The sequence below is a fragment of the Bemisia tabaci genome, chromosome 4 (assembly GCF_918797505.1).
Source record: "Bemisia tabaci chromosome 4, PGI_BMITA_v3".
NCBI classification, from domain to species: Eukaryota; Metazoa; Arthropoda; class Insecta; order Hemiptera; family Aleyrodidae; genus Bemisia; species Bemisia tabaci.
In genome coordinates, this window is record NC_092796.1 from 34772247 (window position 1) to 34799148 (window position 26902).

General features: G+C 40.4%; 2 protein-coding genes across 3 annotated transcripts in view; one reads left to right on the forward strand and one right to left on the reverse strand.

Moving 5' to 3' along the window:
- Positions 1-26902, reverse strand: part of LOC109038250 (uncharacterized) — a 250480-nt gene that overhangs the window by 111729 nt on the left and 111849 nt on the right. The window lies entirely within an intron of this gene.
- LOC109038123 (uncharacterized) lies at positions 1367-25875 on the forward strand. Of its 2 annotated transcripts, XM_019053116.2 has the most exons (7): positions 1368-1810; positions 5688-5756; positions 14459-14578; positions 20334-20856; positions 22416-22687; positions 23552-23755; positions 24919-25874. In XM_019053116.2, exons 1-7 carry the CDS (start codon positions 1456-1458, stop codon positions 25662-25664), a joined length of 2289 nt encoding a protein of 762 aa, XP_018908661.2. In that variant the 5' UTR covers positions 1368-1455; the 3' UTR covers positions 25665-25874. The 2 variants fall into 2 exon arrangements, with proteins under 2 accessions (XP_072155160.1, XP_018908661.2); XM_072299059.1 differs by lacking the exon at positions 14459-14578 and having other exon boundaries at positions 1367-1810; positions 24919-25875.

Below are 26902 nucleotides of genomic sequence, written 5' to 3' on the forward strand. Positions count from 1 at the left end.
TATGGACTTTTCTAATAGATTTTGGTAGTACAGTAACATTTGGGTTAGGCACCTCATTTTTTAGGGTACCAAAATTAATTGGATCAATAGGTCCAAGGTGGGACCTAACCTCAACCTTTTTTTCCGTGCATTGTTTAAATGGAAGAATCCACAACTTTTATCACGTCGCATCATCATACATCCTGAGTCATACTTCGAAAGAGTAAATAGAGTAAGCTCTTTTAATATGTGTGTATGTACGATGTACGCACTACTCGGTTGTACGCATGTCCTCCTATAGTAATACTTTATAGATAATGTGTATAATTCTGTACGATCTGGAAGTTCACAATTAAATGACGAATACAAAGAGCAAGTTCATCCAAGAATCTGTCGATGGCTGTAAAAATCATGAAAATCTGCACAGTAGGTGGGAGAGCGAACTGTGATAAAATATGAACATTTAGGGAGTCGGTGACCGTATGGTAATAATTTTGTCATTGTCGCTTTATACATTTTCAGGAAGGCCTCCTGAATAAAAATTAACGAGGAAATCAATGGTGCCCCATTTCATTCTGTACTTTTCGCACACGGAAAAAAGAGGCAGGGGTTGAGCCCCAACTTGGACATTCCTAATTGATCTTGATAGCACCCCTATATATTACTTAGATTACTACCCCAACATATTAGATTACTACCCCAATATATTAGGTTACTACCCCAATATATTAGGTTACTACCCCAAATATTGCCGCACTACCCCAACTTGAGTAGCGGTAATTAATTAACTAAAATTAATTGGAAATGCCCATATCATCTTATAAATTGGGGTTACACCATAATTTTAGGGGATAACCCTTAACACTTTTTTCCCGTGTATATACGAGCTTGTAAAGTTTCCCATCATCCACGATGTCCAAAATCTACCATTGGCTCGTTCCAATGTGAGTCGCGCCACCCTTCATAAACAGTGGCGTGGTGTGAATTGCGATGTATCGATTGTAATTTCATTTAAACCTATGGTGAAGAATCGATTATCAAGATGTTCGCTGCGAACGCCCTGTTTATCGATCTTTCTACGTAGGTTTAAATGACATAACAATCGATATATCGCAATTTACGCCACGCCACGCCACTTTTCATAAAATAGTCGCCCCTCTCACTTAAGGGCGTATCTCTATTTCCACATGAGCCCCAAAAAACATATTGTTATCTGGAGAGCAAGGCTCTCATGTAAATCAAGGTACGTTTTTTACGTTAGAGAAGCGACGAAATGACAGAGATCGTGAACTGTTTTCGAAACTTGACAACCGAGATGATGAATTCAAAGTCGTTTTTTTTGCATTTTTCACTTCTCCCCTCCACTTTGTGTATTTTTTCGTGGAACTTGTCACAATCCCTCATGGACGAGGGAGTTGACATGTCTGGCACTACGATGTGAGCTCTCGCACAATTCGGTTTCCAGTCGCTCGCGAGATGAGGTGCGGAGAAGTGATCAGCGCGGCCGCCATTTTGGGGGCGGCCCTGATGACCGGCGTCGTGGCCGGTATCGTGACCGGCACGCCGGGCACAGTCCCTCGCGATGAGGGTGGACGAAACTCTGACAATATTTTGGGCGCTAATATTCGGAGACTGAGCGCAGGACAGGAAAAAAGGGATGGAAAGGAAGGAACCGTGCCCAACGCAGTCGGACGAGAGGTTGAAAGTATTCTGGTGACCGTTGATGGAAACGCCGCAAACGATACGAAAATATCAAACGATGAAGATAGAACTACTGGGGACAGCAAGGAACCCAGTGTTATTTTACCACGAGGGATCCAGATTTCAATGAGTGAGAAACGTTTCTTTCCTTTTTTCGCTGCATTATGTAAAAGAAGAGACTATACACTAAAAGAAAAGATTGGTAGAATTTACCATTCCTTCACGCTGTGTGAAATACTGCGTGAAGGAATGGTCAATTCTACCAATCTTTTTTTTCAGTGTACATTTTGTAATAAGGAGCTGACAATGAGCTAATAACATTAAAGCCTAGGTACGTACAATTTTATGTTACGTGAGACCAACTATTTAAACTTACCGATGCACTCGTATATTTTTCCTTACGCCGCACAGTGGATCGAGTCAATGGGAGATGTCGGACAAAATTTGGAAACTTTAAACGCTTATTACTCCGTTTATACAAAACTTTGAGGTTCTGAAAGTAGTTTCATTGGTTTTGTCGTGAAATTTTCTTCAAGAAGCACCCCTTGTAATTTAAAATGTGACAAAATAAGCGTCAAAATTTGCAGTTTGAGTCAAAAATTTCATGTCCGACCTCTCTAATCAACTTGAACCACTGTGCGCCATCCTAAGGCTGCCGTGCTACGCACACTGTAACGAAATGGGCAAAAGGTCGGACATGGGGGTGTCGCTAATTTTGGATCCGGAGTGGGCATGAAGTGTTCCTAAGGGTTCATACTATACGAATCTAGCATGTATTTTCAATTTTTTTCCTCCAATTTTTTCCTAGAGCTCCTCAAATGTGGCAGATTCCGCTGTTCCTGAAATTGTCACACCTCGTCAAAATCTTTTCGACCCTTGTATTTTGTTGTGACGTTATTGCATGTAAATTTTGATGCCTGAAACTTATTGTTGAGACTCTGAGGAACATTTTTCACTGGTAATAATTGAAATTATGTCAAACCTGAAGGCTGCCACGTAACTCTAAAGATACCTACTTCAAAAAGATGAAAATTGAACTTTGAGCAAGCTTTTAAAAAATTCACCGCATTTCACCGAAAAAGTAAGCATATGGCGTGCTCAAGTAATCCTTCGAGAATGATAATCAGCCATATTTGGCTGCAGATAGGCGCAGATTCGTGAAATTCTTTGATTTTCGTCTGAAAAGGCCAGACGTCACGAGTGGGTCTCTCTCCGTCAAACTCTATTCGACCCTTATATTTTGTTGTGAGTTTAAACCCATGTCAATTTTGATGCTTGAAACTTATTTTTGAGACTCAGTAGATTATTTCTCACTGGTCACAATTTAAATTATCTCAATGCTGAAGGCTACTACGTATCTCTGAAGTTACCCACTTCAGAAAGATGAAATTTGAACTTTAAGCAAGCTTTTAAAAATTGTGCCGCATTTTGCCAAAAAAGTAAGAATATGGCGTGCTCAAGTAATCTTTTGAGAATGATAATCAGCCATATTTGCTTGCAGATAGCCGCACATTGGCGAAATTTATTGAATTTGTCAGACAGCACAAGGCACCCTGCAATAGCGTACGTTGGGACGTCCCTCCTAAAAAATTAGAAAATGTACAATTGTTCATATATTTTGTATGGTTTTAAGACCAGCATTCCTCTGCCCAAGATACCTTAATTATAACTCCCCCCCCCCCCCGGTGTAAGCTTAGAGAAATTTGCCTCTCTCGAAAGCAAATATCGCAGGTTGCTAGATGAGCTTAATTCAATTATTACACCCTGCGAATTAAGGCGTAGCTGTTTTATTTGAGTAATATTGTGAACATAATAATGACTAAGCATGGTAGTGTTAAACATCAGCAAATACGGTTGCGTTCCATCCGTTTAAGACGCGACGTAGAGCGTAACTGGCCAATACCTACGGATTTCCCATCGTAGGATTAGATGTAAATTGATAGACGAGGGGACTTTATCCTAACTGTTACTAGACCATTTATTGATGACTGCCATGCCACCTGAATCTGGCATCCAAAACAATTGAAGAGATAAGTGAAAATGCATCAAATAATCAGTTTTACATTAAACAGTTGTATATGGTTGATAACAACAATAAAAACGCAAAAATCTTAATCGCAAAATCTTAAAACTCTTAAGGCTACTGCACTTCTCCTCTCTAGTCCTTTATCATAGCAATAATGACAGTAACATCAACGTCGAAAAGGACCTTCTTGAAGAGATTTAGAGGAAGTAGAGGAATCGATGGACGGGAACGGACGACAGCGAATAAGATGATTATATAGGCCTTCCAACCGTTTTTTTATGTCAACTGTGTTCTAATAGCGAACCGTATACTGAATAAGTATTGAGTTTTTTCATGAACTGACGGTTTACTTTTAATTTCCTATTCTTTCAATACGTCCTAATTATACCACTTTGAAATAACTGCACAGTAATCATATATATTAAAGCATAATTTTATTGTACCCGATACTTCTTCTTAATGTTGATGTGATGTAATGTTTGCGTCGATGAATCGATAGAATTATGGTCAAAATCGAATTCCACGATAAAAATACTTCAGATTATGTGAAATTTAACTTGGAATTTTGTAAAAAGGAGTGAAACTGTTGAAAGAAACTGGAGAGAAAATCTACGAAAACACCTTGGGTCCTACTATCCTGAGCAATACTTCATAAAAACACCCAAAAACATGCATTTCCGTGTGAAAATCGGCCAAACTAAGGTCAAAATCAGATTCTGCGATGAAAATGCTTCGGGAGAACATAGTTTTGACCTGGCGTTCCATAAAGATCGAAGGGTATGGCGGAAAGAAGTTGCGGAGGAAGCCCATGACCGGGCAATCCTATGTTTCGTTACAGTGTGCTACGTAAAAACGCCGGACAGCATTCGGATGTTTTCGAACTCTTTTTTTGAAAACGCCTTTATTTTTAGGAAAGTTATGATTATTTTTCCCTGAAATTTTCAGAATCTTTAGATTAAATTATTTACGTGCGAAATCCTGTGAAAAATCGGAGGAGAAATATTCTCAAATTTTCCAGAAAATCTGTGATTCGTTGAAGGAAATTGGGAACGCTTATTGCCTTTTTCGGCGTTCTTATTAAGCACGGCAGAAGGGTGTCAAGATTTTGAATCATCATTTACATTACTATAGAAGTTGCATTCAGTGGAAAATTTAAATTTAAATCTGGTCGACTTCAGCGGAGAGGACCCGAGTGCGGTTGTATGCTTCTTTCAAAAAGGGTCCAATGGAGATGTTGCATGTGTGAGGAATTCGCGATTTGACTGTTGATTCTGATGTAAAAGTTTGCGAGAAACACGATGGTGCCACTGGTTTTCCCTGAAATTAACTCCCAAGCTCAAAAAAAGCTCTCAAGTTGAGGCCAAAATGGAGGGGATATCCCACGCTATCCTGAGAGTCCACCTCTACATCAAGACCAACTCTCTATGCAAAGATAGGGAGCAAATACATTAGCAGTGATGCCGTGTTTTCAGTTTTAGAGTCCCCAAATAAAGTGGTAGCCTGTCAATGTATTTGCTCCCTATCTTTGCATAGAGAGTTGGTCTTGATGTAGAGGTGGACTCTCAGGATAGCGTGGGATATCCCCTCCATTTTGGCCTCAACTTGAGAGCTTTTTTTCAGCTTGGGAGTTGATTTCAGAGAAAACCAGTGGCACCATCGTGTTTCTCGCGAACTTTTACATAAGAATCAATGGTCAAATCGCAAATCCCTCACACATGCAACATCTCCATTCAGGCTTGTGTTACTTTGTTAATCATTCATTACCGCGAGAGTCCGATGTTTTTGAAATGTATAGTAGCGAGCGAGGGTTTGTGGATAGGCCCAAAATCGTCGTCGGCGCTTGCAAACCGAAAGTAAAAGACGACACCTCTAGTTCTTAACATCTATTTAAGTCCATAGTCCATATTATATCAACTTTCATCATGTCTCCCGCAATGCATTTTAATGTTAATTTATGGGAGTATGTTTTCTGTTTTTAAAGAATGGGACACCGATTACTCCTTTGGTCATGGCGGTAGGAGTGCGCCGGACGACAGCTATGAAAGCATCAGTAAGTTTTACCTGTATGCAACATTTTATCAAACATTTTTTAAAGATTGTTAGACGGTAGATAAAACCTGTGAGATTCGACGTGATACATTCAATGGTTTTTTTTTCCCGAACAGGAGATATGCAGAAAGTGGAGCTGAATTCCTCGTTCTATGTTACTGATTCTGTGCGGGAATAGTTAATGACAAGCCTTTCACAAAGTGTCTCCTCTGAATTTTCTTTCAGTGTTTAAATTGTTATTTTCAAAACGTCATGATAAAGACCTTCTGGTCTCTATTAATCAAAATGAAGATGGAATTTTAATGGAGAACAATTTGAATTCATTCTGCAATTAGGAACTACAATTTTTAGCCTATCCGGAAAAACACTCATCTGCATGGGGACACTAATGGCACATACATCGTTTATAAACTGAGGCAGACATTATAGTTCCAAATTGCACATTGCAGTCCATTTTAACATTATGGTACTTCGAACTCATGTAATATTCTTCACATACTGTTCTTCATGCACCGAAAAATAAAATCATGCCAGTTCTCAAGAGACGACGTCGAATAGTTTTATGCATAAAAAAATTGAGCATCGTAAGAAGTCTTCACGCTGCACAGTGGACCAAGTCAATAGGAGAGGTCGCACAAAATTTGAAAATTTTAAACGCTTATAACTCCGATTATACAAAACTTTGAGGTTCTGAGAGTGGTTTCAGTGGTTTCCTCTTGAAATTTTCTTTTAGAAACACCCCTTGAAATTTAAAACAAGACGAAATAAACATCAAAATTTGCAGTTTTAGTCAAAAATTTCATGTCCGACCTCTTTGATTGACTCGATCTACTGTGCGCCGCAAACCGAGATACGACGTTTGGGAATTTCACATTCGAAATTATGAGGCCGCCACGAGGATAGGATCTGATTTAGGGACGATAATGAATTCCGAATTTTATGAATCTATAATATAAATATTTATATAACTTTTTTATACACTGGAAAAAAAACACATTGGATCTAGAGTCCAGACGCCTAGAAACATCGACAAGAAAAAACAAGCAGGAAGCTCCAACGCATTGGCGTCGGAGAGCGGCTCTGGGGGCAGTAGTTGTAGTCAAGAATGAGGGCCTAGACACATTTTGTCATTGATGTACAATCCGACAACTGTCGATTCATGTTTTGTAACTTAGCAGATTTACGTAGCCGGTGTATAAATGTGTATTGGGCTTTGATATGGCGAATACATGGCATTATCACTTGTTGTATACTTTTAATTTTGAAAGCTCTTTGGAGGTCCGCTTCCTAAAAAATCTCTGGTTGATAAGTCGTTTAGCGAGGCTGCAAAAAATTTGCATTTTTATATCTGAAAGTGTAGGTATTGGTTTTTGTATAATTGTTTTTTTGGATTGCTGGAAAAGTAACGCATACTTCTATAATTTAGGACTGAGTCAGGGAAATATAAGGTTCGTTAAATAGTAAATATTCCTAGTAATAATAATAATAATAATAATGGCCGGAAAAACGTACAAATACCTAGAAAGTGCCAAACTACTCCCTATAGAGCAGAAAGGGTGCCGCAAAGGAGCTAAAGGTGCCTTGACCAACTCTTAATATCCAAAACCATCATTGAGGACTGCAGGAAGAACAAGAAGAACCTATCGATCGCATGGCTGGACTACCAAAAAGCCTTCGACAGCATGCCTCACAGCTGGATCATCCGTGCACTGGAACTCATGGAGTGCACCCGAATATAGTAAACGCCTGTAAGAACATGATGGAGCACTGGTCAACATGCATCCAACTAAGAGGAAAAACAGATACAATTATCACCTCTGAAATTAAAATAAGACGAGGAATCTACCAAGGAGACGCGTTCTCCCCCCTTCTGTTCTGCGTTGGATTAATACCCCTCTCTACACGACTAAACAACATGAACAATGGATATAACATCAAGGCAGGCCATAAACAACTGACGCACCTCCTGTATATGGATGATCTGAAACTGTTCAGCAGCAGCGACGAGAAACTGCAAAATCAACTCGAGACGGTGAAAGAATTCAGTGACGACATAGGTATGAAATTTGGCCTAGATAAGTGTGCCAAGGTAACCTTCAAGAAAGGTAAATACATCCACGGAGAAAACATGGATATAGACGTCGACACCAGCATCCGACAGTTAGACCCAGGTGAAACATACAAATACCTCGGAATGGAAGAAAGTATAGGTATCCAACATAAGACAATAAAAGAAAAGGTAAAGAGAGAATACATACGTCGAGTAAGAGCAGTACTAAAGAGAGAGCTAACGGCAAAAAACAAGATAACTGCAATCGGAGCGCTAGCCGTACCCGTTCTACAGTACGGATTTGCAATTCTGAATTGGAAAATAAAAGAAATAAAAGCGCTAGACATAAAAACAAGAAAATGTCTGACAATGCATAAAATGCACCACCCATCCGCAGACGTTGACAGGCTATACGTGAGCAGAAAACTAGGAGGACGAGGACTTAGGCAAATTGAATCAACTTACAAATCTTCCATCATCAATGCGAAGTACTACCTCCAGGAAAAAAAAAACGAAGACCCCTTTCTCAAAGCCGTATATGCCGTCAACCTTGCTCTAGACAAAGACCACATTGCGAAAGAAGCAAACAAGTTTGAAGCCGAGCTCGGAGAAAACTTTGAAGTGGCCCCCATAAACAGCAGGAAGCAAAAAATCAAAAAGAAAATCTCAGAAAGCATCAGAACCAAATGGAAAGGAAAGATCATGCACGGGCAGTATCCACTGATGCTAGAAAATGACTCTATCGAGAGTAATCTCTCTACCATCTGGCTCAGTAAAGGTGTACTAAAAGCAGAAACAGAGAGCCTAATTGTAGCGGCACAGGATCAAGCCTTAAACACAAGGTACCGAGAGAGGAAAATCCACAAGAAACATGTGAATAGCAAATGCAGAATCTGTCACCAGTTCGAAGAAACCATTGAGCACATAACATCAGGTTGCCCAATTCTAGCCCAAAAGGACTATATCGAGAGACACGACAGAGTATGCACCCAACTTCACTACAGCCTCTGCAAAGAATATGGAATCGAAGTCGACGCAGATAAATGGTATGAACACAAACCGAAAAACACTGCAACAACCAGAGATGGAGAGACAACGATCCTGTGGAACTTCCCTATCAGAACCGATAGAACTGTTGAGGCAAACAGACCGGACATCATCCTACGTAGGAAAGGCCAAACGTGTCTGCTGATTGACGTCTCTATCCCAGCAGACAGGAACATCACAAAAAAGGAAGCTGAGAAGAAACTAAAGTATAAAGACCTAGAGATCGAAATCAGCAGGATGTGGAAGACCAAAACCCGAGTCATACCCTTTGTGATAGGAGCTACCGGAGCAGTCTCTAAAGACTGGACTAAACTGAAGAACGAAATCCCTGGAAACATTCGCTAGTATTGGCCCAGAAGTCTGCTGTGTTAGGCACTGCCAGAATCCTCCGGAAGGTCTTAAGCTAGGTGGAGCAGCGCGAATACACCTAGAACGTTCCCACACACCGAAAACACCCCTACCGCCTACCACCTCAGGAAAGAAACCTTTAGGCAGGCGTCCTCCAGACACCTACCCTGCCTCGGTTCCTAAAACAAGTATCCTAGTCCGTGACGAGCCACCCCCCAAGGGGGACTGAAAAAACCACCACCCGGCCACCCAAACCACAAACAGCCCTCATACCTAGGAGCATTGTTTGCCCCTGTGTGAGGGCTTAAAGCAACCCAGCAAAGCTGGTGACAGCAGTGAATATGGAAAATAATAATAATAATAATGTGTTTTATTTTTTTTTACACAAACGACATTCCAATAAAAAACTTTTTTACTTAAACACAAAAGCCCTCTGGCTTTGTAGCCGTTGAGGGAGGTTATGTAACACTTATTTTTAAGGTAATAATAAATAATAATAACACCTATAAATTAAAATAAGAATAAAAAATAGAAAATAAAATATTGAGCAGCTAGGATTTTAAAGCTTTTAAGCTTTCTCATAAATTAAATTCTTGGACAAGCTCGAAACGGTAGGCCCAAGCAGACTTGCAGAAAGCCGCCAATAACCCAAGTCCATCGCCTTTCACAATATCTATGAACTCTTCCCTGTCCAACCTACTCCTTTGGAAGTATAGTCTCCTCCATTCCGCCAGAATGGGACACACCGCGACGAAATGGAAGACACTCTCCTCCTGACGCAAGTTGCACAGGGAACAGTCTACGGATTCACTGCTATAGCTATACTTGTTCAAGTAGACCAGCTCACCCCTAATTTTAAGAGCCCAACGGATTTCGGCTGCTTTCAAATTTGTGTTATAAACCACTTTCTGCAAGTTCGTATCATCAAAAATCTCTTTGTAAAGTAGATGCCTTGTACTAGAGTGAACCTTAGCTATATATTGACTTTTTAGGCTGTTTCTTACTTTATCGATTATTAAATTGATGTCACCGTGAATAAAATCTTCAATTGGTATCTGGAAGTTTTGGGCCAACCGTTCCCAACTTTCGTACCAAAAAAGCTTTCTCCTGATTATCTCTTTTGCAAAAAAATTTGGAAATCTATCTTCTGACAAATTTAAGCATCTATTTTGTAGTACAAGTGTAGTTCTAAAGCATAAATAAACATAGGAAACACGTCACATTCCAGATAAAGCATATAGTCCGGAGTGGAAATTGGCAATCTAAAAACTTTCTTCAAAAAAGCCCTCTGTAGGATCTCCAGCGAACTGTATACATTCGCACCCCAAACCTGCGCCCCATAACAAAGTGAGGTCCTGGCGACCGTATTAAACAAATAAAACTTAGAGAGTAGTGGGACATTGTCATCGCATAAAATTTTACTGAAGGACTGAATAGTAATGTTCGCCTCTGCCACTTTCTTTTTGAAGTGCTCACTTAGGCTAAGATTTGCAGTTAGAATCACCCCTAGATACTTATAAGTTTGCACAACTTCTATTATTTCCTTCTTAAACCAGAATTTTTCATTCTTGCCTACTTTTCCTCCGTTTCTAAATATCATTATCTTCGATTTCATCAGATTGACTTTCAGGTTCCAAAGGTCACAGTACTTTTCAAGAACTCTTATCATAGCTTGCAACTCTGCTTTGCTTTCTGCCAAAAAAACTATATCATCAGCAAATGCTAATAGTTTGAAGATTTCTCCACTGATCCTGATCCCCCCCTTTAGTCCTTTTTCTATGTCATTTATAAAAAGCGCAAAAAGTAAGGGACTAAGGATACAGCCTTGTTTTACCCCATGTTAGTTAAAAATTCCCTGGTTGTTCCCCCTTGACACCAAACCCTGGCAGATGTACCTGTATATAACTCTTTGATAATTCGGATCACTTTCGAAGAAATTCCAAGTGCGAACAATTTGTAATAAAGACTGAATATTCCTAGTACCGTGTGACACTATTGTTAACGAAAAGTTTTTGCAACTTGTCAAAGAGGTTGTTGAATGATCTTCGAATAACTTTTGATGAGCTAGAGGTAATGGTTCTATCTGCAGCTCGTGGACTTCTGTACGATATTGTCCAGAATCATCTAAATTTTCAAAAAGTGTCCGCTTGTTCGATACCCAATTTGCTCATTCATGCATACGAGGAGAAGCGCATGAAAGCTTTAGCAGACATTTTGGAGATGAATCAAGAATTAGATGAAGAATTTATGACTTAAATCACGGCACCTTAATCACGGGATGACCTCAATTACGGCAACTATTTATTGTCCATGAGATGCAGATGGTTCCATTTCCCTAGCTCATCAAAAGGTATTCGAAGATCAATTTCATCAGCCACCCGTACGAACCACGTTTCTAGTGACCCGTACTTGCTTCGCACGTATGAAACATACAATCAGAGAAAACAGAATTCATCTTACAATAATCAATAATCAGTAGGACATGAATCGTTGCGATGTATAATACGACATTATAATGCGGCATTACTATTGTAATTCATTTTAATGTTTAGGGGCATTATAAATCATTATTGCCACGTCGGAATGAAATGTTGTAGACTGAATTGAAAAGCATGTTGGCAAAATTTATTATAAAAATAGTATAACATGTACTGTAGGTACATAACATAAAGGTAATACAAATTAAATGATTAGAGCGTGTATATTTCATTACATTATAGGTATATTACAATCATTTTTGTCATTGTTGGAAATTTTGATAGTTTGAATTTTGATAGTTGATAGTTGATAGTTTGAGAGTTGAAAATTTGGTTATTTTATTTAGTTAAGGTGATTCGATAGACGCCATATTTTGTGTCAGAATGGCATGCGACATATCCCATCAATTGGTTCCATTTTTTCATTTACTCATCATTTTTCTCCAATTTTAAGTTTCGCAATTCTGTTTTCAGGAGACTAAAGCACTCACTTATCAATTTGTATATTTATATTGAGTTAAGGGTAGAGACGTATTCCTCACCGGAATTGAGGAATGGAGGTGTTACAGTAAGTCCGGCATTAGGTTCCATTTCGACATCAGCGACGATCAACGCTACGATACTGGAAGCCAGTCTTCCGATATTAAATCCCTAGCGGGGAAGAAAAAAAATGCCTAGATTTCGCTAAAAATCCCTAAATCCCCAGATTTGCTCAAATATACTTAAAAAATCCCTAGATTTTGCAAAAACCCCATTTTTTTATGAAGAATCATGATGTCATTCGATGTAGCGATTTGCAATATTTAAATCTGATTGGCTCGTTTGAATTTTGGCGCTCTCTGAAAGCAGTGCTAATCCAGACCAATAAAATGAAAGAATATTAGTTGATTTCTTATTATTAACAGGTTGAATGCAGTTGAATGTCAAGTACATCGAAGGACGCAATCGTTTTAATTTCCGGCTTATTTGCGGGGAAAATAGTGTTGCCAAAAAGGCCTACAAAATATAGATGAAAAAATGTTTTCGATTGTCGAAGCTAGAATTGAGGTTAAAAAGTTGATTTTTGGTAACTTTACCTCATCAAAAAAAAATCCCTAGATTTCCTGAAAAATCCCTAAATCCCTGGAAATTCCGGAAAATCCCTAAATCTAGGAATAAACTCTTAGACATCGGATGGCTGTTGGAAGCATTAGAGTAAACATTTGAAACGCTGCTGCAGAATTTGCCGGGAGTATAATCGAGTGTTGAAAGTCAGTAGAATTGAACAATGTAATAATTGCTTTCCGAAATAAGCGTTATAATAAAAAAACAACGAATCTGAACTGTTAATACTGGAACACACCTTCTGTAAATGTACCTTGCGAGAGATAAGTAAAAAAATAGATGTACTGGAGGAGAAGTGCTTCTCCACAGAGTTTGAAGAAGGAAAAAAAAATGCCCAAATTTACTTACTTCAGCATTTTCGGCAAAATCACTGCAATTTCCGAACCTTTTTCTGGCCAGGGGCCAAAATTAAATGATTATGAAGGGCCACTTAGATGTTGTAGATAAAAATAGGACTGTTGAAAAAGTCGCCGTTTTCAATAAATATGTACCCGGAATGGAAGACATCTAGGGGAAAATTGTTACGATTTTCCGATGCAAATATTTTCCTACAATCTATTTTCCTGCGTTTTGGGATTATACGTACTAAGCAGGCTAAGGGCCCGTTCGCCAAAACTAATCGGAACTGTATGAATGAATTGCTCCTTTTAAAAATCAAAACAATATCGAATTGCGATATATTACACAGTTAAGATAGGGCTATGTCCTGTCGTAAACGGCGACATAAAGTCGATATCATTTCAATAATCGCCCCAATGGCCACGATAGTTGTTAGACGTTTACGGTTTCCCTGGTAACCTTTGTTTGCTATCAGCTGATATCGAGTAAATGACTAGGAAGCTCCAACCCAGTGGTTAAAGCTTCCTTAACCGCGAAAACTTTAAAATTCAAATTTTCAAATTTTGAACGTAAAGTACATTTTTTCCATCACGAGATAAAAGCACAAACAAGTTTTGAATTGTTGACTGTATCACCATGATTCCAAAAATACAATACACAACATAGCATTGACTAACAATAAAACAGTATGCAATAAAATAAAGTCATGACAAGGAACATAGCCGAAAATGGCGCCGATTCCCATCAACCAACGCGCGGTCTCTACAATGTAACATGCTGCATTGATACTCCCCAGCTGGGACCGTCCGGAATAGCAGCTCTAGTGCAAGCACCAGAGCCGCTAATACTCTTGATTCAATCAGATCTAAGCTTAAATCAAGAACCAAGCCTCTTAATTTGAGCGGATTTCCTTTTGATTTAAGCTTAAATCTGATTGAATCAAGACAAGAGTCCTTTTCTGCCATGCTAAGGAAGAACGCCGTATGAACATTCGAGAGTTGTCAAATTTCCCCGGATAAAACACGTATTTTTGAGGAAAGTTAAGCATATTTTCCCTTAGAATTTTTAGATGATTTAGATGAAATTGCGGACAAAATTGTCTGAGACATCCGAAGAAAAATATTAGCAACTGTCCCAATAAATTCGAATTTAATCGAAGCAAATTTGGCAACGCCTGAAGGTTAATACGGCGTTCTTCCTTAGCACGGCAGTTTTCCTTGTCAATGTTTTCAGGAGTCTGGACTCTAGATCCAATGTGTTTTTTATTTCAGTGTACTGAAAATGTTTTTAATCCCTTTTGGATGATAGTCAATGGAGACTTTTTATTTCTCCTACAAGGTAGCGGTGAGTCGGACGATGACAGTCTGTACCAATGTTCGCGTTGCGGTCATAGCGGCGGCGGCAGAGGCTCTCACTCGCACAGTTTCTCCATCAGCGGGCGTGGGAGCGGCATGGGCAGTGAGTACCAAAGTACCAAGCATTCACTTTTCACCCTACACAATTAAAAATTGCCGTGTTTATTGTTAATACGAGTTTACTTTGAGTTCCTTTTTTTCGGTCGGATCAACTGGAACAACATGGTTGATCAACACAATTTTTGGTTAAATCTACCGGTACCGCGTATTGGTTACTACAGAGAAATCTAGGGATGAAGGAAGAGTCCTGTGGGCTGATTATTCAAATTGATAGACAAAGCGATGGACAAATGAATCGTAGCGAGTGTGGAGCGATCCCATTGGTTGAAATGGGTCGTTCCCATAGACTAAGGGAGAAAAAAATGGACTAACCATAGAGTCTTTCGTGTGTTTCCGTTAGTTAGTCCATACCTACCTCTTTTTTCCATTGCAAACACTAGCTTTCACCAATAGGATTTCTCCGTATCCCTCTTGTCTTCTTTGTCCATCACTTTGTCTATCGATTTCAATAATCGGCCCGCTGATGCACAAATTCACTATTTTTTTCCCGTTGCCATTTACAGGTTGCGACCCAAGAGTGATTAGCGCATTGGACTATCACTCACGCAATCTAGGTTTGATATGGGTGGCTTTTTCGTAATTTTAACGAGATTACAAAAGAGGTTGTTCCAAAAACGCCGATTTTGGCCCCCCCCTGGATTCGGCCCAAACTTTGCTCAGATGTTGTCCTAAGTGCCCCCGATGCTTGGGCACAATTTCAGCCCCCTCGGATAATTAGGGGGGAGGGGGCAGGGGGGCAAAGTTGCAATTTTTTTAAAACTTTAAAAATCGATATCTCGCGAACGGTTTGAGTGTAAGTGTTGCGGTTTGCGCTAAAAAACGTTAAAAAATATTCTCTACAAGAATATTAATGCTGTTTGCAAGGTTGCGTAATTTATCGCGGTCATAAATCGATTTTTTCGATTTTGACGTTTCGACTTTTTTTAGTTTTTCGTCTCTCCTCTCTTTGGAATCGTTGCTACGTGAATGAAAACCGGTTGAGGCGATTTTCCATAAAATTCTGCATCTACCACACTTTGTTTGACCTTGGGGAAACGATTCGTTCGTGAGTTACAGCGATTTTTCTGCGCGTTACCGGTTACGCGCGGGCGGCATATCGACGGCGCTCCATCCCGCGCGGGCAAGGCAGAGGTTGTTTCACCGCTAGGGCCTTATATTCATGCTGTAGGCTTTGATTATCGATATTTTCTCCTCTCCCAACCCTTCCCCTCCGATAAATATTATTTTAATACTTCGTTATACAGGGTATGCCAGACCACCCGTAACAGGTCTTTTTCTCGGTTGGTTGAGGTAGTACGAAGTGGGGGACCGCGGGGTTGAGGGAATTGACCCCAAGGAATCCGAATTTCACGGTCCCGAAACCCCCCATGCCCCCCTTGGATGGTAAAGAGGGGGTCACGATCCCAAAAGTCGGGAGACATTGTGCCTCCCCCTTTTACCCCCCGAGAGTGGCTAGGGGGGCCTCGGTACCAAGAAAAGCGGATTCCTTGGGGTTGATTACCTGGGAAATCATCTTTTTCCGGAAAATCTCCGTCAATTTTTGACCAAAGAGAAATTATGGGAGGGGCCGATGTCCCCGTTTTGAAGAGATCATTTTTGGGCGCATTATTTATCGGAGGGGAAGGGTTGGGAGAGGAGAAAATATCGATAATCAAAGCCTACAGCATGAATATAAGGCCCTAGCGGTGAAACAACCTCTGCCTTGCCCGCGCGGGATGGAGCGCCGTCGATATGCCGCCCGCGCGTAACCGGTAACGCGCAGAAAAATCGCTGTAACTCACGAACGAATCGTTTCCCCAAGGTCAAACAAAGTGTGGTAGATGCAGAATTTTATGGAGAATCGCCTCAACCGGTTTTCATTCACGTAGCAACGATTCCAAAGAGAGGAGAGACGAAAAACTAAAAAAAGTCGAAACGTCAAAATCGAAAAAATCGATTTATGACCGCGATAAATTACGCAACCTTGCAAACAGCATTAATATTCTTGTAGAGAATATTTTTTAACGTTTTTTAGCGCAAACCGCAACACTTACACTCAAACCGTTCGCGAGATATCGATTTTTAAAGTTTTAAAAAAATTGCAACTTTGCCCCCCTGCCCCCTCCCCCCTAATTATCCGAGGGGGCTGAAATTGTGCCCAAGCATCGGGGGCACTTAGGACAACATCTGAGCAAAGTTTGGGCCGAATCCAGGGGGGGGCCAAAATCGGCGTTTTTGGAACAACCTCTTTCAACCTTACTATTCGGTCAACTACACTAAGATCTCGTCAATGCAACCAACGAAAATCTAAACAAAAAATATCAAATGCACGCTTAGGTCAAATGTCGGGTGTTTTTTTTTAGCGGCTCTGGTGCTTGCACTAGAGCTGCTATTCCGGACGGTCCCAGCTGGGGAGTATCAATGGACCATGTTACATTGGAGAGACCACGCGATGGTTGATGGGAATCGGCGCCATTTTCGACTATGTACCTTGTCATGACTTTATTTTATTGCATATTGTTTTATTGTTAGCCAATGCTATGTTGTGTAGTGTATTTTTGGAATCATGGTGATACAGTCAATAATTCAAAACTTGTCTGTGCTTTAATCTCGTGATGGAAAAAATGTACTTTACGTTCAAAATTTGAAATTTTGAATTTTAAAGTTTTCGCGGTTTTTTGGAAGAATGCAGTGGTTGGAGCTTCCTAGGCATATTACTCGATATCAGCTGATAGCAAACAAAGGTTACCAAGGAAACCGTAAACGTTTAACAACTACCGTCGCCAGAGCCGCTTTCCGACGCGAATGCGTTGGAGCTTACTGCTTGTTAGCGGCTCTGGTGCTTGCACTAGAGCTGCTATTCCGGACGGTCCCAGCTGGGGAGTATCAACGGACCATGTTACATTGGAGAGACCGCGTGTTGGTTGATGGGAATCGGCGCCATTTTCTGCTGTTTAGGGGGGACTGATTTTATTTTAATTGATATCTTTTTCCTGTGAGCGAATGCTATGTTGTGTAGTGTATTTTTGGAATCATGGTGATACTGTCAATAATTCAAAACGGGTCTGTGCTTTAATCTCGCACTGGAAAAAATGTACTTTACGTTTAAAATTTGAAAATTCAAATCTATAAGTTTTCGCGCTTTTTTCGAAGAATGCCGTGGTTGGAGCTTCCTAGTCATACTACTCGACATCAGCTGATAGCAAACAAAGGTTACCAAGGAAACCGTAAACGCGTAACAACTACCTACCGTCGCCAGAGCCGCTTTCCGACGCGAATGCGTTGGAGCTTCCTGCTTGTTTTTTATTTTTATTGGTCGGTGCACTCTCTACATACGGATTTTAACTGTGTGATTCGTTTTTCTTGTGAAATTTCTAAGAGGAAGCATGTTCCGTATTGTTACGTAGTGCTTGAATTCATACTCCGTCTCGACTCCTGCTCCATTGGAGGGGAATTTAAAACGAGCGATAACTTAGAGCCCAAAGCTCCAGATTTTCTCGAAGCTCAAAGTGAGAAAGTGATGAAAAAGTTAAGTTTGGCGTTCATAAATATCTTGCTAAATTAGATAAATCCAGCAAAATCCAACGGATTAGGGGGCTGAGTGAAACCACTGATTAGTGACGCAATTGTCTGTGCTTGAAAGCGCCCTGTCCCGACGCTGGAAGCAGTTTGCTCCACCTCAAGCAACTCTTTTAACTCCCCGGAGATCAAATTGCATATACGACGAAATGAAGGAGTTTAAAGTGGATCCGGTTATGCCCCAACGGTCTAATCGCGCACCATTCCTACAGCTGTGGTGGGGGTAGCGAATTCATTATCCGGGAGATTAAACCGCTCGATGCAAGGGAGGAACTTCGAATGTGCACACTGATTGGGAGGCGATTAATTATAAATACGAAGAAATACTTGGAAACCAAAAACAATTCTTTTTCCTTCTTATTCATTAATCTTGTTCGTTTTTCATTTTTTCCCTTTCAAAACTTGAAATTAGTCAGTATGGTCCCGAAATGTGACAGTTAGCGGAGAAGGACTCGGCGCAATGGAAAATATGATCGTACAATGTGCCATCGTACAATTCTTCCACCAATACATTTTCCCCGCGGTAGAACGTAACGACGTTTCAATGTTGCCAAATTTCCACTCGCAATTTGCATTTTTACTAGGAGAATCTTGAGCCCTTTAAACTGACAATTTTAATGAGGAAATAAGTGGAGAGTACACCAAAACACGCATTGTTCATACGAGTATGTTGGAATTTATTCTTGATAAGTGTCTGGATACTTTTCGGGATTACCTATCTAATCTCCAACAAGATCAAAGAAACAAAAACACAACAATCATAGCACGAAAGATGCGTTTTTCTAGTTAAAAATCTCACTCATTTTTCTTCGGATCTCATGCAAATATCCAAAAAAATTTCACAGGCATGTCTTCCGTGGGCATTGAATTGTTTGAATCAATTTTTCAACTTTGTAGTGGAGTTACGTATCTTCGTCCGGGAAAAATAGAGGGATTCGTTAATTTTTTCTAAATGTCGCAACCTTAGAATGGAGTTCCGAGTTCCGTATCTTCGTCTGGGAAACGACGAATAGGGCACGTTACGAGAACTCGTTAAATTTTTTTCAAATTTCGCAACCTTAGAATGGAGTCCCGCATCTATGTCCGGGAAACGACAAATAGAGGAATTCGTTAAATTTTTTTCTAACTTCGCGGCCTTAGAATGGAGTTCCGTATCTTCGTCCGGGAAACGACAAATAGAGGAATTCGTTAAACTATTTTCTAACTTCGCGACTTTAGAATGGAGTTCCGTATCTTTGTCCGAGAAACGACAAATAGAGGAATTCGTTAATTTTTTTTCCTAACTTCGCAACCTCAGAATGGAGTTCCGTATCTTCGTCCGAGAAACGACAAATAGAGGAATTCATTAAATTTTTTCTAACTTTGCAACCTTAGTATGGAGTTCCGTATCTTCGTCCGAGAAACGACAAATAGAGGAATTCATTAAATTTTTTTCTAACTTTGCAACCTTAGTATGGAGTTCCGTATCTTCGTCCGAGAAACGACAAATAGAGGAATTCATTAAATTTTTTTCTAACTTTGCAACCTTAGAATGGAGTTCCGTATCTTCGTCCGAGAAACGACAAATAGAGGAATTCGTTAAATCTTTTTCTAACTTCGCAACCTTAGTAGGGCCTTGTCTCCACGGGTCTTTTCCCGAGATTTGTCCCAGGGAAAAATCCCACTAACGAAGTTGGGAAAAATATTGAGTTAACCAATATTTTTCCCAGTACCAAGTATACGGTCTTTTTACTCCTAGGACCCACTGAGAGAGGAAGAAGAAGTGTAAACGAATTGTGCGATATTTTGTTGAATACTCCATTGTCCATGCTTGTTTAGTTAAAATAATGTGTCTAATTGTCAATTGAGTGCAATTATCATTTTAATCCCGGTTAAATACTCGACTTTATCTAATTTATCTTCCCGAGCAAACTAGTCGCAGGACCGTATGAGCCTCGTCCCGTGGAGACGGTAACTGGGAAAAATCCCAGAAGTTTCATTCCTGCGATTCGAACTTGGGACAAATCCCATGAAAACGTCCCGTGGAGACAAGGCCTATGGAGTTCCGTATCTTCGTCCGAGAAACGACAACTAGAGGAATTCGTTAAATTCTTTTCTAACTTCGCAACCTTAGAATGGACTTCCGTATCTTCTTCCAGAGCACTTTACGGGAATGTGTTAACCTTTTTTTCAATTTTCAGCCGCGGCTGACTCTTACGAGGACGACGACGCCGAATCGGACCGGGACAGTTACAGTAGCAGCAGAAGCAGCAGTGGGTACAGCTACATGGACGACATGGGCAGCATGGACATGGAGGCGGACGCACTAGAGTCGGATGAGCCGTGGAGTGCCGACCCTTTCGCGGGCAGCCACAAGTCGCGGTACCCGCAATGGGAGGACGATGACGATGATGAATACGAGGCCGAAATGGCCCTTCAAAGCCCTCCAAGTCGGGGATCCAGGGGCCCGACTTCAGGATCGACCCGAATCGCAGGATCCCGGACTCCGACTGCAGGATCCCGGACACCGACTGCAGGATCGCTGACTCGAACTGGCGGATCGCGGACTCCAACTCGAGGATATGATCGATCCGATAGGCGTGACCCACGTGACAATATCGCACCTTCCAAGTTCGGTACCACGTACGGTAACGACGCTTACAAGACCCCAGGCCGTGCGACGTCGTACAGTGAAACCGGTTACGCAACGCCGAAACCTAAGACGTATGTTTTTTTTTTCTTTCAACATTTTATTTGGACCGTGTTTAGCAGAAAAAAATTAAACCACATCAGCTATCGCCAAAATTAACCGGGCAATTTAATTCTTTACAAGAGAATGTATTTGCGGATTCCTTTAAAAATTTTAAGGAGTTGTCTTCGCACTGTGCAGAAAATCCACTGAACTTTGCTCAAAAATCCGCTCAACGTGTCCATGTAAAAGGCTAAATTGCCCGATTAAATTTGGCAGTAGCTGATGAGACTTGATTCTTTTCAACTAAACGCGGTCCATTTAATAATATCATGCCACTGCTTATACTAACTATATCGATGGCTAAAATCCCTAATTGTACATTTTGAACGATTACAACAGCGAGTAACAAGGCTAGAAAATACAAATAAACCCAGGACGTTTTGGCTGGGAACGCCTTCTCCGGTTGGATAAAAAACAATGAAAATTAAAAAACTTAGTACTTGGTTGTATCTTCCAAAAAAGGAGTGCATGTTGTTAGGAGAAAAAAATTGATAACACGCGATCGACACGAAACACTGCATCCGAACATCGATAAAATTAGTCTAGTTGCCGTGTTGATCATCTAATCGAGAAAAAATTTGCATAACCACATTCATCTTGGTTTGGAAGGTACGACTTAGTACCAAGTGTTTAATTTTTTAATTTTTATTGTTTTTTTTTATCCAACAAAAGAAGGTTGGGCTGCCTCCACCCGAAAAGTTTTGGTTTCATTTGTGTTTTCTAGCCTTTGTTGTAATTGTTTAAATGAGAACTCCCAAGCCACGCATTTTGTTTGCAGAGTTAATAAATCCCTGCACCCATTTTACTTTTTTGACGGAGGACAAGTCAACATAATTCACTGAAGTTTTGATGGAATTTTCTTCGCGCTAATGATAAGAATTGCGGAAGTTCAAAAGAATTACTTCAAGTACTGTTTGCATTTAAAAATTAAAGCTCGTGACAGCTGGTTTACAACCGAGTCGCTAGTCAACCCATAGAAATCAGGATAAGATTACTGATGTAGTTACGTTATTTTGTCATTTTTCCTCTCACACTTCACTCCCACTCGCATTCTTAGGTACGCGGTCTCATGGGTTCCTCTAATTGGACCGCTTTAAACAGAAAAGAACCAAGCTACATCTGCTATTGCCAAATTAATGTGGGCAATTCAATTTTGCACATGGAAACGCTTGTGCGGATTTTTTTTGCACATTTCAGTAAATTTTCTGCATATTACGAAGCAAATTAGCTAAAATTTTCCAAGGGATCCATAAAAACGTTCTCTTGTGAAAAATTAAATTCTCTAGTCACTTTTGGCAATTGCTGATGTGGCTTGGTTCCTTTCTGCTGAGCGCGGCTCAATTCTCTCCTTACATTTTCGTTCCTTACAAACCAAGGTATTAATCTCTCGTAGAACCTTCGCCTGGAAACTTCCAACCTTATCTATACCTTTTCATTTATTCATTTACACAACCCCAAAGTTGTAAAACATGCTGTGTCGTTTAGGTTTTAATATCCGACCAGATCGTCAAATTTTGTTTTCCTTTGATAGTTTTAGGACGTATGCTGAAGACAATTACGGCACATCTCCAGGCATGTTCGGGTCGAACGCAGGGATCTTCTCCAGCTTTAACGCCCCCAGTAGTTTCAAGAATGGCTTAAACAGGGGTTTTAGTGGTAGTTTCGGGGTCGGATACAACAGTCCCTACAATGGTGGCTTCAGCAGTGGCTACGGTGGCGCTTTCGGTGGTGGCTACGATCCCCTCGGCTACGGTGGTTTTGGCAGCTTCGGTGGTAGAAATAACATGATGATTCCGACCCAAGGTAATGCCAAAGATTTGGAACGAAGCAAAATACACTATAATTTTTCGGGGGATGTTCAAAAAATCGTTTTTTTAAAACAATTTTATCTCACTGTATTAAAAAAAGCGAAGCCGATTTTTGTGTGTACGGCACTTTCTGTATTCTAATCCCTGGATGAATTAGCCAATCAGAAAACGTCATAAAGCCAAGATGAGGTCATTGGGAAATTCCCTCTAATACCGACATCATAGCTTTTCTGATTACTTCCTCTTTAAGTTAGCAGGGTTTTCGTATAACGTCATCCGTGCTATGCTGATTTTCCGATATATTAATTCCGAAAATTGCTGATGGACCAATCAGGTACCATCCTCCACTAAACTTTGAAATTTTAGATTTATCTCGGAAAAATCTAAAATTAATCTACTGGTTAGTGGGGCCCGGGCCTCTTAGGGGGGTGGGGGGAGCAGGTCAGAGCTTTGTTCTCGTGGTCTTTCGAAAGGGGAGGGGAGTTAGGCTACAGCATTGATTTTTCAGATGTCTTTTGTTATTTTTGGATTTTTTTTTTGGGGGGGGGGGCAGGAGGAGCAAACTTATGTGATTTCAAACAGGAGTTCAGAGGTTGGCTGACGGATGGTTTACAGGGCGGGAAAGAGATAAAAAAAAATCGGATAATATATGACCTCCGTAATACATGAACGGTCTCAGCTGACGCAATACGGTTGAAACTTAATTTTACGATTTTCAGTTAATTTAAGCAAACAATATGCTGCAGATAAACAAAACCCCTGATTGCGCCCAACAGTGATAATCGAACACGATGGAGCTGAATTTCTTCGAGCTACGGAAGATTTTTTTTTAATATCTTTGTACCTTTTTCGTTTCCAGTGTTTGACGCTGTGCAGGATTTGATCGACGACCAGTCGATGTTTTACGTGACCTTTGAATGCCCGCCCAAAGTCGGAAAATACTTTTGTAAAATGCAATGTAAAATGCGTAACGAAAAATTGACAGGGAGCTGCGACGGTGGATATTGCAACTGCATGCTCAAATGGGAGAAGAAGATGAAGAAGGCGATGAGCAAACGTTTCCGTACGTAATTAATAAATAATAATTATTAATTATTAATTTATGAAATCGCTTTGACCCAAGAGGTGATGCTCTAAATATGTTTTCGATTTATGGTCTTTTCACTCTAAGCAATGAATGCTTGTCGCGGGAAGTTGTTACTCTGTCTCTGCATTATCTTATTTTGACTTCTGCTACGGCGAAAAAGTTCAAAATTCCGTCACGCAGCCGTGAGTTGATCAAAATATGGTGCAGGCTCATCTAGGAACTCTAGAACTATCTCCTATTAATAGCTGATAAAAATCATTAAAATGGGGCCCGGTAGATCTTCAAAACTAATGTGACACAAAAATGAACATTTACATTCTTTAAATAGTAAAATTCACAACTTTATGTAACTTCGTGAGTATGTATAAGACCTGCTTCACATTTCTAAAATTAAAATATACCGGGCTCATCTAGATACTATCACTCGTCGATAGCCATGGAAAATAATGAAAATCGGCTCTAGTACCCAAACAGCATTCCTCAGCGGAAAAATCGCAATATTTTGTAATTAAAGTGCTATTTTGTACGATTTTTTGGTCATGAAGCCGCTAGGATCATCAACATCCGAGCGATTATCCTCAATATTTTCGCAAGTTCATCTCTATAAAATGGCGTTCGCTAAAATCGAACCGTAATCTCAATTTACCAAGATTTTTTGTTCGATAATACCTATTGCAAAAAACCGTCGGAAAAATCGCGATTTCATTGCAAAAATCAGTGAAATCGCAAATAATATCTGATAATATTGCCATATACATGGACGTTGATAAAACCGCGATACATTCTCCGATCATATCGCATTTTATCGTAGCACGTCGAAAATAAAAGTTGCTGAAGTAACATCCCGGATGTTAAAAATCTGCGCAACAACTCTTAAGTGTTGATATGTACGCTGCGGTTGTTAATTCAACGTAGCTAAGATGTTATTTTAACAGCCAGAATATTCATATCAACATTTAAGAGTTGTCGTGCAGATTTTTAACATCCGGGATGTTACTTCAGCAACTCTTTTTTTCGGTGTGCTACTCGGGTAGGAAGAACTGTGACAAAAAACGAAAATTTTGGGGGTCAGAGAGTACTGATATCAGTGTTAGCATTCATGTTCTAAATGCTGAACGGTCCTCTTGAATGCATTCCAGGAGATGCTATGGAGGGTTACGACACGGATTGCAATGACTACAAGAAAGCGAAACAGTGCAAACGGTTCTGCAAAGGTCTGACATCGGACAAAACGTTCACCGGTCAGTGCAACGTTGACCACTGTCAATGCGTGACCTACCCGAAGATCCCGGGCCAGAAGAAGAACGCTTGCACGAAAGCCATCAAAAAGCTAAAGAAGACCGAGGACATAGCTTTGTCGCGGCTAGGGATCAAACCGAAGCCTCTGAGCAGCCTCGGTGCCGCCGCAGAGAAGCAGGTCAACGCAGTCGCCGACGAAGCCATCCAGAAGTTGAAGGCCAACAACTCCATGGACGGGTGCACGGAGGAGGACATACAGAATCTAAGGTCCATCATATCTAGTCTCTCCCAAGGATTGAACCTGGTCAAAGGGGCAGACTACGCGTCAATCCTCACTGGCGGTAGTAGCGGCAAGGGCGCCGAGAGTAGTCCTGGGAGTCCCGGTAAAAGTGGTGGAAGTGTCGAGACGAGTGGTGGAATTTCCAGCAGAAGTGCTGGAGGTGGGTATGGAGGAAGTGCTGGAGGTGGATATGGTGGAGGTGGCGGTGGATATGGTGGAAAAGGCGGTGGAAGTGCTGGAGGTGGCGGTGGATATGGCGGAAGTCCCAGTAGAGGTGGTGGAGGTGGCGGTGGATATGGTGGAAGTTCCAGTAGAGGTGGTGGAGGCGGTGGCGGAGGTGGCGGTTGGAAGCAACAGCTTGTATGATCAGGATTAAATATTTTCATCCATATTTAGCAAATATTAAACTCTATCAACGATTAAAACATGTCTTAAGCATCACCAAACTTCATTCTGTATGGTAATTCTACGAAACCAAACTGTTCATTATCTCGGAGCAATGTCCGGCGCGAATTTCACTCCGCAGCGGTCAGACTATTGAACTTGATGATAGGCAAAGCGATGGACAAGTAAGTAAAATGGAAAATTAGGCGATCCTGTTGGTCGAAATGGGTGGTTAATAGAGACTGGGGGGGGGGGGGGGGGGGAACGATCGACTAACTGTAGGATCTCTCTTAGGTTGTATTTAATTAGTCTATTATTTATCTCCTTTGTCCATCACCTTGACCCGTCTTCACCAATAGGATCACTCCATTTTACCTTTGCCTTTGTCTTGAGCGTCTATATCATTGCCCATTAATTTGTCACTACAAGAATGTCAATAGGAAGTATCACGCAGCACCTTGCAACCTTGCCCTCTGTTATGTTGCGTAACACTGGAATATACTTTTTACAATCCCTGTTTTTTTAGATAATCATCATATTATCTAACGTTACCCTGTAATATTCAATGCAATTCGTTTAATTTTAGTTTTAAACCATGTAGATAGATACAAGGAAATACTTTTAGTAGTTACGTTATATTTAAATAAATTTTTTCAATATCAATATATACACACACATATACACCCATACTTACATACATCGAAAAAAAGAGGATCTTGATTTAAGCAGAAATATTCTTAAAATTGCTGCTTTTTAACTAATGAGAATAGATGATCAAATCTGGAAGGAAGCCGCGAACATCTCAAAGAAATCTGTTTAATTGGAGTGAATTTATCACTGAGTAAGGAGGAAATCTTCTTTACGACTAATTAGTGTAACTTATTTCAGTTTGGACCCCCATTGCGTGTAATGAAATGTTGGATGATTTCCGTCTACTTCAAAAGCACCGCCAAAAAACTTCAGAGTAAAAATTTGAAATGAAATAAAAAAATTTGAATTATTTGCACTCCATCTACCTGAATGCACAATGTACTGACATAATGTTAGCTCACTCATAATTGAAAATCCGTCTGGAATATTTTCCACTAGCGTGACTGGGGATATAGTCTCACATTACTCATATCTTGAAATTTTTTAATACTTTTAACCCTAGCCCCCCCCCCCCCCCCCTAAAAGTGCGGTTGATGATTCAAAGCGTATATTAATTTTCAAGTGGAATA

Excerpts from the sequence above, each read along its gene's own strand:
- LOC109038123 (XM_019053116.2), top strand. The coding sequence starts at position 1,456 with ATGAGGTGCGGAGAAGTGATCAGCGCGGCCGCCATTTTGGGGGCGGCC. Across the intron at positions 5,757-14,458 it reads CGACAGCTATGAAAGCATCA|GTAGCGGTGAGTCGGACGAT; the intron begins GTAAGTTTTACC and ends TTCTCCTACAAG. Across the intron at positions 20,857-22,415 it reads GCAACGCCGAAACCTAAGAC|TTTTAGGACGTATGCTGAAG; the intron begins GTATGTTTTTTT and ends TTCCTTTGATAG.